The sequence below is a fragment of the Drosophila erecta genome, unplaced genomic scaffold, assembly GCF_003286155.1.
Source record: "Drosophila erecta strain 14021-0224.00,06,07 unplaced genomic scaffold, DereRS2 tig00000000-arrow-pilon, whole genome shotgun sequence".
Classification (NCBI taxonomy): Eukaryota; Metazoa; Arthropoda; class Insecta; order Diptera; family Drosophilidae; genus Drosophila; species Drosophila erecta.
Window position 1 is genome coordinate 15337721 of NW_020825194.1, and position 14646 is coordinate 15352366.

At 46.2% G+C, this 14646-nt stretch overlaps 2 protein-coding genes across 2 annotated transcripts; one reads left to right on the top strand and one right to left on the bottom strand.

Moving 5' to 3' along the window:
* Positions 1 to 46: 46 nt before the first annotated feature.
* LOC6553642 (lipase 3) lies at positions 47 to 2532 on the bottom strand. The gene is made up of 3 exons (XM_001980337.3): positions 1964 to 2532; positions 1515 to 1684; positions 47 to 1163 (listed from the first exon to the last, which is right to left on the bottom strand). The coding sequence occupies exons 1-3, from the start codon at positions 2066 to 2068 to the stop codon at positions 221 to 223; spliced, it is 1218 nt and encodes a 405-aa protein (XP_001980373.1). The 5' UTR covers positions 2069 to 2532; the 3' UTR covers positions 47 to 220.
* A 5630-nt stretch (positions 2533 to 8162) lies between these two features.
* On the top strand, positions 8163 to 13033 carry LOC6553641 (general transcriptional corepressor trfA). Its single transcript, XM_001980336.3, has 3 exons — positions 8163 to 8650; positions 10952 to 11272; positions 11338 to 13033. Exons 1-3 carry the CDS (start codon positions 8527 to 8529, stop codon positions 12717 to 12719), a joined length of 1827 nt encoding a protein of 608 aa, XP_001980372.1. The 5' UTR covers positions 8163 to 8526; the 3' UTR covers positions 12720 to 13033.
* Positions 13034 to 14646: the final 1613 nt, after the last annotated feature.

Below are 14646 nucleotides of genomic sequence, written 5' to 3' on the forward strand. Positions count from 1 at the left end.
TACCACAAAGAAGTTGCATTATAGCCATTAAAAGATTTGGATTTTTATTTGGTCTAAACTATAAATTATTTATTTTTTAATCAGTACATATATCCATGGTTGATCTAGCCGATTCAACGCGGACTCCGTTTCGTAATTCTACAATTTGTTTTTGGCACTAGTGATAGTTCTGGCTGTGATCCTTCTCCGCCGACATCATGGCTTTCATCGAACTTTTCCCTCAGCGTCGCCCCTGTTCGTAGCGGTTCATGGAGATAACGATGTTGTCGAAGATGTACTCCCTGACCCCCAGTCCGCATATGAAGTCAAAGTGGTTCCATCGCTTCCAGGGAACCTTGTACACGGCTTCCACGTTGGGCAACCGGGTGAGCAATCGCCAGATGTCCGCCGGCGCCACGATGTAGTCGTTCTCCGAGAAGAAGACCGTAACTGGCGTGGACACGTTCTCCAGTGCGTACTCCGGTGGCTCCAGTTGCTGGTAGTGCAGCCAGTTCCGCTCGGGACCGTAGTCGTACTGCCGGAATCTGGTAGACACGTAGCCCTGGAAGTAGTGCATCAGCTGCTTCACCGATCCGCCCGCCGGAAAGTTGGCCATCAGGTCGGGCAGTAAAGTCTTGTTGAGGAATCGGGTGTCGTAGCCAACAGCTGGCCACAGGCGACTGATGCAGACCAGCGGCTTTTCGTTCTCCAGACACGTCATCGATAGGAACTTCTTGAAGAACTTGTTCGTGGAGAACATCTCGACGCCCTCGAGCATCTTAGAGACATAGTTCCGGGTGCCGAGGACTGGGCCAATGACCTTGGCCAGCCCACTCTTTGTATTGCTCACATAGGCAACTGGGGCCAGCAGGGTGGCACTCTTGAAGACGGCATTATACTGCGGCAGCATCGAATTGAGGACCAGGAAGACGGTGCCGCCCTGTGAGATGCCCACGAAGTGCATCGCCTTCTGTCCGGTTGTCCGGAGCACGTAGTCCACCTGGGCTGGCAAGTCGTAGACGCCCATCTCGTGCCAGCTGAAGTCCCAGAACTCCCGCTCTGTGGTGTTTCGCCACATGTTCTTTCGGCAGTAGATGTTGCCTCTATTGTTACCCAGCCACACATCGTATCCTGCTCGCCAAAGGAGGTAGGCTAAGGAGTCCTCCCGGCCGTTCAGCAGCCACCTGAAGAGAAGAAAGCGGGATTGGAATATGAACATTGATAACAATGAAGGAACATTTATGTGTATAAAACTAGTTTCTGAATTTAGTCGGGAACCTCCCAATTAGATCGTTACGCAAAGATCTTTGTTAAAATAAGTCTAAAGGGTTTACCGTCTATTCTGTCCCTCATAGTCGAGGGTAATAGCTTACAATAGGTTCCTTTTAACTGATATGGGTGTCTTGGAAGCATGCATAAACACTATATATTCGCCCATGACAACACATGAGCATGGGGCTCACCCAATGAATATCTTCCGCAAGCGGAAGTATCTATGTATATTGTATCTAACGGATGTATACTATACTACGCACACATCCGATGAGGCATAGAGTCCGGAGAGCAGGAAGACGACAGGGCGCCGCAGCAGACTGCCCAGTTCGGGATCCACCTGCGGGATACGGTGCAGGGTGAGCACATATCCGTCCTTCGTCGTCACCGAGTGGCGCTCCACGTTGTAGCCGTCGTTCTGGATGCGCCGCACCTGCAACGGATCAAAGACAACCAACAGGTGAGCCACAAGTAGCCAAACTGGAGGCAGGAAGCGAGGGCAAGGCACTCGGTCCAAAATCCGAAATGCAAACACAAATTGTTGGCACATTCGGCGCTTGACATTTGGAGGCCATGCGACGCGTGCGTTGTGACACCTGGTTAATTAGGAATTCCGCTGGCGAGCCGACCTGGGGCTTCCCCATCCCGATTTCCAACCCCTCTCCATCACCATTCGCATTTGCACTCGACGATCTTGGCCAGGAACACCTACCGCATCTGTGATGATGATTTCGCGCGACTGACGCAGAGTGGCCCTGGACACCTGCTGCAATCCGAGCAGCGCCAGACACAGCAGCACCACTCGCTCCCGTGGCATGGTGGTGGTCACCAGGATTATGGTTACATGAACGACGCACGCTGGGATTAAGTAACTGGGAAACCGATCAGAAGTCCAACCGGTTCGCAGTCGATCGCACCGAAACGAAAATGAAACTGAAAACGAAAACGAAAGCTGCCCAAGGATCGGCGGCCTTAAGACCGAAAGACAGCACTTTCTTTCTTTCTTTCTGTGCCAGCAGAGAGCTTTCAAAAACGCCGAAATTCAAACTGAAAACGAAACCAAAACTGAAAACTGAAAACCGAAAACCGCCTCAATGGATATGAATGGGAATTGCAATCGAAGTGCCGTTTCCTCGTTTCCTCGTCTCCGGCGGCTCCGCCAGCTAGTGTTCGATTCGAATGTGCTTTATCGACTGCGCATGCGTCCGCCGCTCGCAGGGCTTGCCACTCATTTGAGCGGCTTGGCGGCGGAGCAGAGCTCCAACCGGTGAGCCACCTGCATGGAATGGCACAGTGGCTCGGCTCGGGTTACCTGAGCGCCCAGAGCAGCGGCGCATCCAAGAGCCAGAGTCGGCAGAGGCCGCCGGCGTACACTGCGCGTAATATCACCTGCCGCCGCCCCCACCTCAACTATTACCCCAACCCTTCTCCCACCCATTCCCCCCAAAAATCCAATCAGTTGGCACGCTGCCACGGCAATTTGAGCAATTATAACAGCTTAGCGAAAGAGAGAACGCTATCCAAAACTGTCAACGACAAGTACAGTGGGCGAATGGCGCAGAAACAACCTCAAGATGAGATTAAATATTAAAGCCCCGAACAACGAACAAGAGAAGAAAGTGAAATTGACCTTGTCCCGTAGAAAACAAAGCAGAGACTGCTGGGCAACATACAGCTAAACTTTGGTGAATCATATATCCTAGAGCTTATGATGCAATGAAGTAATGTATTGAGTAATAAAAGATTCCCTTGAAAAAATCACTGAATTTCAGATAAGTTTCTTCAAGAAAGTACGTAGCTACCACCTTTGCAGAATGGTACAAAAGTATAATAAAAATAGCTTCATTGTTAAAGATTTACAATAATTCGCGAGCTAAGGTATCCCATCTGTATTCCTGGATGTTGATTCATATCACCGATTGACATCTTTGGCTTCTCACAGCTTTGTTATCTGATCACCCTCATAGAATGCTAAAGGGCCAACATGTCTTGGCCATTCAAGCCACATCGAAAAGATGGATGATAAACAATGATAAATACTCCCAATAAGCCCAACAATGTGAGCAGCTCACGTGCCGTTGAAAGTTATGCACATCACATACTCGTACAATGCATTCATAAGTGACAATTGGTTTTGAGCAGTGTATAATTTTTTGGGAGCTACTTACTTACCTTCTTTTTTAACAATTTTTTTTATTTTGGCTCTGACTGTGGCTGCGACGTGGTTTTTCGTCGCATTGTTGTCGTCGGTCGCTGTTTTGTTTTTTTCGCTGAATTGCAATAACCTGTTGCCTAATGAAAACGGCGGCTGCTTATTTAGGATGTGGCCTGGTCTGGCCCAAGTACTCGCACTTACTTGCCAAAAGACACTCATATGCATGTATGTAGTGGGTACATGTATAGATATAGAGGTATGGATGTCCATAGTCTTCTGGTGTTTATGTTTGCCCACTTGAAAGACAATCGACGGATAGTCCGCCAATCCTCCACTGCTCTCACCATTCATTCAGCGGATCGCTGGAGAGCTTTCTGTTTGTTTATATCGCCTTTTAATAGCTCGTCAACAACTGCGCAAGGGGTTGGTACTGAACTAAACTGAACTGAACTGCTGTGCACACGGCTTCTACTCGGTTTCATCAATGGACCTCTGTCGCTCCACTGCCCCACTGGCGGCATTGACCCACCGGCCGCGACTCACGTACTGGACAACCCACCAATCCGCCGAGTGATTACCCAGTAATGCGGGGTACACAGTTAAGTGTACCGTGCTACCCACGGAGGTACTTGCCTTGATTACCTTATCTTAAGCGAGGAATGATGGATGGATATTTGCGTATACTTATGACATGATAGTAAGATCGAAGAACTTTTAACTCTTACGAAAATCAATAATAATATGATAATGGTACATGAAACGTAAAGCTAATTAATAAGTACCTAATAATTTACTACTATATAACTACATATCTGCAAACTATGATAAATGTAATTACTTAACATTTTAAACAATTTAGTTACAATTTTGTAATCTTGTTCTTGGATACATCACCATCGCTACAGGTACGCTGCGTACTACCTTGACCAAAAATGGTACCCATCCCATCGCTACCATCATGTTGGGAAAACCCAAGGCGGGTCGCTCATACACATGATTACAGCTCACAGCTCAAATGCCCATTTGCTTGGCGTTAAAACAGTTTACGCTAATTCCTATTGTGACACATGCGACAGTGTTTTGTCGCATGGATAAAGTAAACTGTTTGGCTAACTGGATTCGACAATTAAACTTGGGGCACTTGAGGCGGCAATCAAACGGCACTGGGTCCATGGGGCCAGCGGCAACTCGGAGGTATCTCCACCTCGTGAGACTTTCTTTCTTAGTTGGGGCCAGCTCACACTCGGCTAATGGATTCTATGTAATTGAGGCCTAAAGACTCCATAATGCATACTCCATGTCGCACTTCATTGCCAAATTTGTTTGTTTATTTGGGCCTGAATGTTTGCCCGCTCAAGTGATAGTCGCGTGATGCAATCAAAGGGTATAAGTTGTTATGTAAACAGGTATGGATAACCATCGGTAATTATGTGATGAGTTCATATTTCATTTAATCAACGCAGATGTTTATTTCCCTTTTAAGCGCGGTACTTAACCGCAAGTAACTGAGCTGTTTAATGATATTAGCCGATTCAATTTCAAAACTTTGACTTTGAAAACTTAACTGATGTGTACAAAATATGCTATCTTAACCATTATATGTGAAACTCCCCCATCAAAACCACTCACATATCTTCCCCAACTGAAAGTGTAAATCTTCAATCTCCAAAATGAATTACCTCAACACCAGATAGAGTATCCAGATACCATTGCCCCGAAATCGGAATCACTTTCGTTGACCGCAGAGTCATTCACTGTTGTCAGCTGCGTAGTGTGAACTTTGTATTGAACTTGAAACTGGAGCTGGAACTGGACAAGATCTGCATTATGCATACGATCGGATGGGTTGGTGTGGTGTGTGTCGGTCACAATTCAAAGACCGTTTAGCTTTTCCGCCGAACAATGAGCTGACGTTTCACTTTAAGTGCTCTGCTTTCTGATATGCATTCGGTTGCGTTTTCTTTTTTGTTTTTTATTTTTCGCTTTTTCTTCACCAGTCCCTATGGAACTATGAAATTGCCGGTTCGGTTTCCGGTCGACCCAACGAGGTTTATCTAATCCGAAAAGGGCGCTTATCATCAATTCGCTGCCAACCGCGTTGACGTCTTGGGCTCATAAATCTCGAAGGCGACTGAACTCAGCGTGGAAAGAAAGGCGATTTTAAAATGGAGTCGTTTTAATTTTAAAACCATTTCCCATTAATACTTACTTTAATTACTTGGCGCAAATTCGTATGCCACTTTATCAGTTTCGCCATTTAGATTTCTTAAAGTACACCATTTATTGGTATTTTATCTTTAGTAGATTTCTTAAAGTACACCATATATTGGTATTTAGCACATATAATTATAAGTCATGAATATATAATGGCCAGAAATACTCGGAAACAGGCATTTTTATGGCAACTTAAAGCGGTAATTACTCAAATACATTCCATGCCGTTTTTCGCTGTGTGTAAAACCCGACCGCCGATGACTGTCACCAGCTTCCTGGCAAAGTGACGGGTTGGATGATCAGCTAGCCGTTAGATCACCTCGCTAATCCGCTGCTAATGGCTTCTTGATGCGTTCGTAACTCCGCAACCAGGCAGCAGAGGACGGCCTTGACCAGGAGGCGATACCTAGGAGGGCCTACCTGAGTGGTGATCGCTAATTACCCGACTTTGGCCCGCGCCTGCCTGACTCACTGCCGCAGCATATCTACAACTGCCGGCTAGCCGGACAAACAAGGCAGTAGGCGGTCGTAAAAAACCAGGCGAATGGCTACAAATAAAACTGAAAAGAAAATCTCAATAACAAAAAGCCGCCTCCCCACGACTCCGACGACAACAAAAGGAACCCAGCTAGGCCTCAGGAGGAAGTGCCGTCGTTTTCGTCATGACTAAGCGTGGTCACTCAAAGGGAAACCAATTGATTCCTTCCTGTTCCCGTCCGCTGTCCGCTGTCCGCTGTCCGCTGTCCACTGTCCACTATCCACTATCCACCATCTACCATCCATCGTCCACCGCACAGCCACGAAGGCAATAACAAAATCTAAATATTTAACGACTAAATTGAATCTGAAGGCGCGCGCCCGCTCACTCACTCACATCAGGCAAATTTTCCGGCCCGACTTGGCTGGGGTTACCTGCTGGCATAATCAATAAAAGATAAACAGTGGGCCGACCGGCCAGCGTCTGCAACTGCAGCCCATAGAAATTGAAATGGCTACATCACGTAATGGAAAATGTAGCTGGGAAGGCCTACACGAAAAGCTCAAAACAACTATATAGTACTCGGATATATGCACAGATGTGTAGGTAAAGGCGTAGGTAAAGCCCCTGTGGTCCATGTCGTTGACAACGGGCGTACGAGAAGTTTGGGCATTCTGTCAGGCAGGCCGACATCCATGTAGCCAGCCACACATCCATGTAGCCGGCAAGTAGTTGGTCGACCTACCAGACCATCATCCATTCAGTCACTTGGCCGGGAAAGACCCCCGTGGTCCGCAGCTCTCAGAAGCTGGAGGGGCACTCCACCTCTTTTCCATTCTGATGCTGCTCCGAATTAGACTGGGCCAACTGAGCCGAGTCACATCATTCACAGACAGAAACTGAAGAGGCTGAAAATCAATTCGAAGCAGCTGTCGTTCGATGGATGGTCGGTTTGGTCATGATTAGCCAGGGAAAATATGGATTCGCCATGAAAGCAATTGAGTCTGCAGCTGCTGAAATGGTAGTCAGCTAAGAGGCTTTAAATATGGTTGTTGAAGAGTTAAAACCACCTTTAAAGTAAACATTTTATTTTATAGTTAGTTATATTTTATAGTTATTTTTTGTTTCCAAAATGATTTGCTAAAATAACGTTCTTTTCTCGAAATTCGAATTATCTAAGGGTGGTTATATTGAGCTCCCCAAAGATACTAATGCTAGAATAATAATAGTGAAACCTAAGCATAAAAATACCTTGGTAGGCAAACGTTTACGTATCTGGTTCAGTATGTCAAGTTACGATTATCTTGCGGTCAGAAAATATAGATTAACTCTACTTCTGAGTAGCTGACCCATGCTACCTCGGTGATCTTATCATTTCCCTTTGAAATTAGATTTCTCTTACAGCCCCAATTAAGTCACAAATCCGAGCTCCCATTCATTGCAGGTGATACCAAATATTTGGTTAGGCCAGCCAGCTCGACCCTTATGGTTCCTGCCCTCCTTTGTATTGGAGCTCTTGTATTGTACCAAATAAACAATAAGAGTGCCGGGCCGAGGGCAGTGGGATGGGGCTAGGGATAGGTATAGCTGTAGGTATGGATAGGGGTATAGGTATAGGTATAGGGTATAGGTATGGTATGGACACAGGGCCTTAGGTAAACCCGACCTGACCAACTTCGATGGGCGGTGGGCGGAGGGGGAAGAACGCCTGCGGGCGAATTGGCTGCCAACCGCTCTCACAATGAGGGGCTCGATGACGATGACGCTGTGGATCTGAAGTGGCCACAGCCGGGCCAAAAAGTTGGTTTCAGTTTGCCTTGCTGCGGCTTGGGGCCGGCGCTAGGCACTTGCACTTATCAGACCAACACACATGTTTGCCCATGTGTGTTGGAGTTGGAGTTTATGGGGCCGGGCAGCCCACTTACTTGCAGCAGAAGCAGAAGCAGAAGCCGCCTGCCTGCCAGGCCCTATTATTACCCGAGAGCAAATAAAGGCATATGATGGATCTGCCGGCGGTAGGGGCAAGTAGGGTAGGTAGAAGGGACCGACGTCGTCATCAATATACGAACGCAGCACATGCATTGCCTGCCGCAGCAGCAGCAGCAACCGCAGCAGCAACACAAAATTCCAGAGCGCACGCGTTCTCAACTTTAGTTCTTTGCGAGTGGCCAACGCGTTCGGTCGTGGTGCGTGGTAGTCGGATGAGTAGTGAATAACCCCCGAGAAAACCGGAGTCAAATCGAAGTGGTAGCAACAGCTGAAAGTCTCGAGAGCTCGAGAAGCGACTGCAGCTGTATTCTTAAGCTACACATCCCGGTGATTCAGTATCTGTGTGTGTGGTTGTGTGCGTTTGTGCCTGTGCGTGTTGGCCAGTTGAATTCGGGCCCGTCAAACTGGGAGCGACAACCTAATCAATCAGTCACTCAATATGGCCAGTATTTCTAAGAGCCGCGCCAGCAGCTGCTCCTCCAGAAAGGGGCTGCATCTTCAACTGGGATCGCTAGTCTGCGTGATCGTCTTCTGCCTGCTGGCTTCGTGCTCGGCTCAGCCAAGTGAGTATGGAGTATGAATATAGTGAGTGTAGTGGGTATATCTCGGCGGAGGCACGCCATGGAGCTGTGCAGCGGTATCTCCATCCCAGGCCCCATCATCGTGATTGTCGTAATCACTTGCAGTGGCTGCTGTGGTCGCATCAGGCCTTTGACTTATATATCTGGGGGTCTCCTCCTCGTCTTCTTCTATGCGGTGTGGCTTTATAGCGATTTTCCTTGTCTGCTGCGCTTTTGCTTGGCATAATTCAAAACGAGCGTAATTATGCCACTGCCGCGGAAACCCCAAACGGTGGCACTTGGGTGTCATACTTGTGTACTTGTGTACTTATACATACCCATGCCCATCGGCAACTGCATTTCATGCTCGCCGGCAGCGTGCGAAAGTTCAATAATGTTTGGTAACAGGCCAATTGAGGCGGTCATACACTTCAAATTGTGCGATAAGGCGAAGATATCGGTTCCCCTTTTGGCTGGGGGATAAACTCGGGGGAGAGTTTAATGGGGATTGGGTAGCGGAAATAAAATTTCCGTAGTCGGGGTGGACAAACCCATATCGCATTATTAAATTATCAACGGTCCCAGCTCGAAATTAAAGGATCCCTGATCATGCGGCGTGTTGCCATGTTGCGTTGTGTGTGCTGGACATGTAATTTCTCTCACTTAAACTGCGAGGAACATAATTCCTAGGGCACACCCATCCCGAATAAAAGGGACTGACAGCTGACACTGGCCTATATGTAGCAGAATATATATATATACATATATCTGTTTCTTCCATCTGGAAGTGCAACTGCGGCAAACTGCGTAGCCAGCCCGAAAAGAAAATCGATTTATGCTTGTATTTTTCCTATAAATGCCATTTTCCTCATTTGGCCGCCTCTTTGTTTTCGTTTCTGCGGCATGCTTTGTCCCATTTTAAGACCCAAAGACAGTTTCTGGTGTTATTGTAGCTATTTGTTGTTCTTTGGCATTCGATTCGTTCCCAAGGGATTTGGAATGGAAAATGGGCATGGGCATAGACCGACCGCCCATGCATATCTCATGCAGAGCATCTAATAATTCCGATTTTCCACGAAACGAGTTGCATCTTAGGGACAGGGATTCCATGGATGGGGGCAGGGGAATGGAATAGATGTCCCCTCATAAATAAGTCAGCTACTTTATAGGCACACAATGCGACAGGCTGGGCGGGTTGCCCGGTCTCGTTGGTTTGTTTATTTGGTTACTAATTTGGGATTCCTCGATTTGTTGCTTGGTGTCTGCTGTGTGTGTCTGGAATTTTAATCACTCCGACCTCCATCCTCCTCCAATTCCTCATCCTCCTTCATTCGTCCAAGTGGCCATGCTTTTTGAGTAATGGGACGCGGGCGTACATATGTACATGTGTCTCTGGAGGAGAATTCGGGTTGATCGAGTTGCGTTTGGCTACCAGGCGGGGGAATCTCGACCTGGGACCCAGTTGTGAATGAATGTGTGAGAAAATGTGCACTGATGACAGCGATGATAGCCGCCTTGAAGTGGCTATGAATGGGCCGAATCGATGTTGGAGCTCGTGTGGATGTATGGAAAAATATCCAGCAAGATGCCTATCTATAAAACATTAAGAACCCATCGAAAAGGCCTAATGGCACTCGTGTGGAATAAGGTTGTAATATTTGTTTATTAGCGCGTTAAATGGGAGGTTTATCAATGTAGCGGTTCGTCTATTAACATCGTTCGAAAATACATTTTATTAATTTCCGCTTTTAAATGCATTCTGATATTTTTTGGGGGAAAGTAAGGGAGAAGCTTTCAATATTTTCCAAGCCTATTTCCATTTCTGGTTAAGTACTTGCGACGTGTTCTCAGTTTCTTAAGAGAAAGCCGAGCCTAGTAATCGATGTATATTTAATCATTCAGAAAACCTATCACGAAGTTTCTATTTGCCATGCAGCAGAAATAATCACTTTTCTCTTTAATCCTAACAAGTCTGATCTACCAAAAGCTAAATATAACAATACAGTTTGGGCAGAGAGATCTTGTTGTGCTCCTTATTATACCTTAATATTATTTTGTTGAAAGTTTATAACTCCATAAATAATTATAGTTTCCATAAATAACTCGCGTGTGCACTACAAGTATTTCACATTTTATTGACATTTTACATTGCGCTTACTGTACTCTTACATGTTACTTTACATTAGGCTTGTGTACTGGCTGTAAAAATACAAAGTAGAGTATGGTTACCATTCGCGCGACATCTTTGGAAAGCATCAAATTTTAAAATAAATCTTAAGTGTTTTCCTCCTTTTATCGTTTTAGTCGAGTCAACCTCACTGCCTGCAGAAGTAGATGACGTGGAAGTCACCACAATACTACCAATCCAGTTGGAGAATAGTTCACGAACACCAGAAACAACTATCAAGAATGGAACAACTCCAACTCATTCCGTCGAGGAACTCAAACTAGCAGATCTTGTAGATCTTACAGACAACTTTGTATCGGTTTACGGCGGAAATCTGGAGCAGGATATCAAGAATGACGTGAACATCGAGGTGGAAGATGCTCCTTCTCCGGTGGAACCAATCATCGAGGATGTTCAGAAGGCTGCGGAAGCTGCGCTTGAAAGTCATGAAATTAAAAGTGAGTAATATTAATTTATCAGTTGGAGAAGTATTTTACCACATTTATTACATTGGCTTACGCAGTTGCGGTCAAAAGCGCTCGCGAGCCCAAAACCCTTGATGCTGAAGAGGACTTAAACACAACCGAAAGAGATCGGTTGGAGAGTCAAGAGGAACCAGAGGCTGTAACGGATAACATTGCCGTTTCCAGTGAGCAAATTGAGAGGCACATTAGACCCTTACCCAGCGTAACCAGTGACCTGGTTTCCGTGATTCTCAACGAAGATAAAGCTATCACTGAGCAATCCATCACCAATACCAAACTTTTGGCATTGGAGCAGGAACACGAGGGATTTGAGGTCGATGAAAGTACTACGGCGCCAGTATATGAGGAACCCAAGCACCAAGTGACCAAGAAACAAGGCGTGGAGAACCAATCTCCCGTTGAAATTGCGCCTGAGGTGACCGAGGAGCAACAATTGAATCCTTCCGAGGAACCGCAGACTTTTCGCGACGAACGTAAATTTGAAGAGCACGACGACAACCTGAATGAGATCAATGAAAACACCATTGAAGGTGAGGAGGCTCCATCTAAAACGTCAACCACAGCAGCTCCTTTTGTCACCGTAGAACCCACTAAGTCAGTTACCGAGTCCAATGAGGAGATCGAGAAAAAGGCAGAAGTTGAGGCCAAGGCGGAAATGGAGGCGCAAGTGGAAGTGAACACTCCTTCGGTAGAGGCAACTGTGGAGGCAGCGGATGTTGATGATGCACAACATGAAGTAAACGATACTGACTCAACAGTGGAAGCTACCACAGAAGCTGCCAAGATTGTTGAGGAGCAGGAAACCAAGGGAGATGTTACAGTTCAACAGGGCCATCTAAACGAACATACAGTCCAGCCTGCTTCCGAGGCCAACCGTGATGAAAATCCCACCGAGAAATCATTCCATATGAAAGAATTTATATTTTCAAAAGGTGATGATGAATCCACGGTAGAAAGGGATAGCTCCGAATCAGATGAAAAACCAACTGAAAGAGCAGTAGTCGATGACGACTCCTCGGAGGAGCAAAACGAGCCCGTAGTGGATGAGACAAAGACCTCTTCCGACGACAGCACCGCCACTCCGCTGGTCTCCTATCCACCACACGATGCTGGCCAGACCTTCGATAGCAACTCGGCTGACGAGCACTCGGCCCAGCTGTCCGGAGCCACCAACTACCGGTCCATCATGATCATAGCCCTGAGCTCTGGCACCGCTGTGGTCTTTATCGTGACCGCGCTGGTCATCTTCATGGTTTCCTTCCAACGGCAGCACGGCACTTTGGACATTGAAATGCAGGAACAGCGATTGGGCAAGGATGTTCAGGAAGAGGACAATGTCCAGATGAAGCTGCTCGATGTGGATCTGTCGTCGCCCGTCATTCTGCCTATGGGCAATGAGGAGACCGATGAATGCCTGTAGACTCTCTCCTACACCATGGCGCCCTGTAAATATTTATTAACTCGGAGATTTCGATGAAGACTTCAGAACGCTTCTTTGGCCGGCTGTTCAATTTGGTATCTAAATTGTTGACTGAGAGCAGCTGCAAGCTAAGCAAACGGAAACTCGAATTGAAACGAAAGCATTTGCCATACTGTTTAATTTTAAATGCACTTTAGCTACTAAGAATTTGCAAAAGTTCGACAAAAATATTTATATTTAGACTTTTTTATAGAGTTAAGCTCTTTTTTATTGAGTCTGATGAGAAGTCAGAATAAATATTTTCGATTGGTCAATTTGTGTAGAATCTTTTGGGCGGTTTTGCTAAAGTTTGTTGCATATCTTTTGGCATGATCTTCCTGAATATTACATTTATGCCAACCATATCATTGGTAAATTGAGGCAGATCAAAGTGAAGTTAAATGAACAAGACCCGCAGCTAAAAAATCTTGATTTATTGCAAGGCGCTTAGTTAGTTAAACAATGTTCGATAATATTTTCGTTACTTTGGCAACAGTTGACGAAAATATTCTGCAAAAGTTATTGCCATTTTGACATGCTTTGTCATAAAACTTTTGCCAAAAAACAATGCAGTATATATTAACTGTGTAAGTGATGGTCCACTAGTGAAAAAGTTTATTTTTTGAGGCTACCATGGTAGTTTAGCCTCATGCTTTAGCCTCCGAGTTACAAGCCCGAGGTGCAAATGTGTCAACCCACAACTACCCATCGGAAAACTGTTGCATTATGCATTTGAAAAATATTTAATGTGTGATTGCTTTGCAGTCAGTTCTCCTACTAAAGCCCAAGATTAGACGCCCCAAAGGTCAACCAGAAATGATTTACGGCTAAACTACATAGAAGTCACAAGCCTATGGCACCCGCACGCCTAATTGCTTGTCAGGCGTATTGATCAAAAGCTCATTTGCCACTTGGGCATTGCGGGCGGCGCTCTTCAAAGTCGATTTTTAATTAGTTAATAACAAATGGAGAGCAGGCCGATCAGAGAGCAGCAAGATTACTGCTCGCTTGCAACATAATAAACAAGAGCATGCTGAACTCCCACCCGTCTTCGGTCGGCACTCCCATAATTTTAGATGCCGCTCCGCTTTTCATCGGAAAATCGAGTGGCTGTCGCTGTGTAAATGAGCTAAATGAGCGAAATGAAAAGGCGCTCGCTTCGTGACCGAATGAAATAAACAAAACGATTTTGAGATTAAGAGCTCATCAATTCGGATATGTATTTGTTTACGCCGGATTATGCAAGCGCCCGCACAGTGGTCTACGATTTCGATTTCAATTTCGGTCGCTCCCCAAAGAATCAATTTAAAAGCCATAAAAAACCAATTGACAGCCCATTTCCCCGATTCCATCGCATCGAAGAGTCAATTGCTTAAGTCAAACTCCATGGAGTGGCTCACTCGGAAATCCAGCGACTCAACGACGTCATTGTCTGCTCGACTTGGCGGGCTGAAGTGAAATGTAAGCCGCTCCAAGTCGCCACTGTAAGTCCCATTGTTATGGCCGGGATTGGGTTGCCAACCATCCACGGACGAGCGACCACGACCACTGTGCTGCAGGCGAGAAGAGGAGACTTTTCCCTTTTCCCATTTTCTTCCGCACTTTTGTCTGGCGAGCGTCTAACGCCAAAGCTCCCGCTCGTGCGCCTTTCGCTCAGCTGTTCCGCTTTTCCGCCGCATTTTCCGCCGCCCTTCCTCCTTCGCCCCCAGCACTTATTTTCCCGATTAAATCGTCTATGCATGCATGCTAGTCTAGTCTGCTCCTCTCACTCGCACTGTCTCTCCCTTACTCTCGCACTCGCTCTGTGGGTGTGTGCCAGCGCTTTTTCATCTGCCACACATTTCGAAAAAAACAAAATAGCAACATCAAAAAGTTTTTTCAGTTTGCT

Bases quoted from the DNA above. Each gene is read 5' to 3' on its own strand.
- LOC6553642 (XM_001980337.3), bottom strand. From the start codon at position 2,068: ATGCCACGGGAGCGAGTGGTGCTGCTGTGTCTGGCGCTGCTCGGATTG. The intron at 1,685-1,963 runs GTAGGTGTTCCT...GATCCGTTGCAG, and splicing joins AAATCATCATCACAGATGCG to GTGCGGCGCATCCAGAACGA. The intron at 1,164-1,514 runs GTGCGTAGTATA...TCTTCTCTTCAG, and splicing joins CTCTATGCCTCATCGGATGT to GTGGCTGCTGAACGGCCGGG.
- LOC6553641 (XM_001980336.3), top strand. From the start codon at position 8,527: ATGGCCAGTATTTCTAAGAGCCGCGCCAGCAGCTGCTCCTCCAGAAAG. The intron at 8,651-10,951 runs GTGAGTATGGAG...TTATCGTTTTAG, and splicing joins TTCGTGCTCGGCTCAGCCAA to TCGAGTCAACCTCACTGCCT. The intron at 11,273-11,337 runs GTGAGTAATATT...TGGCTTACGCAG, and splicing joins TGAAAGTCATGAAATTAAAA to TTGCGGTCAAAAGCGCTCGC.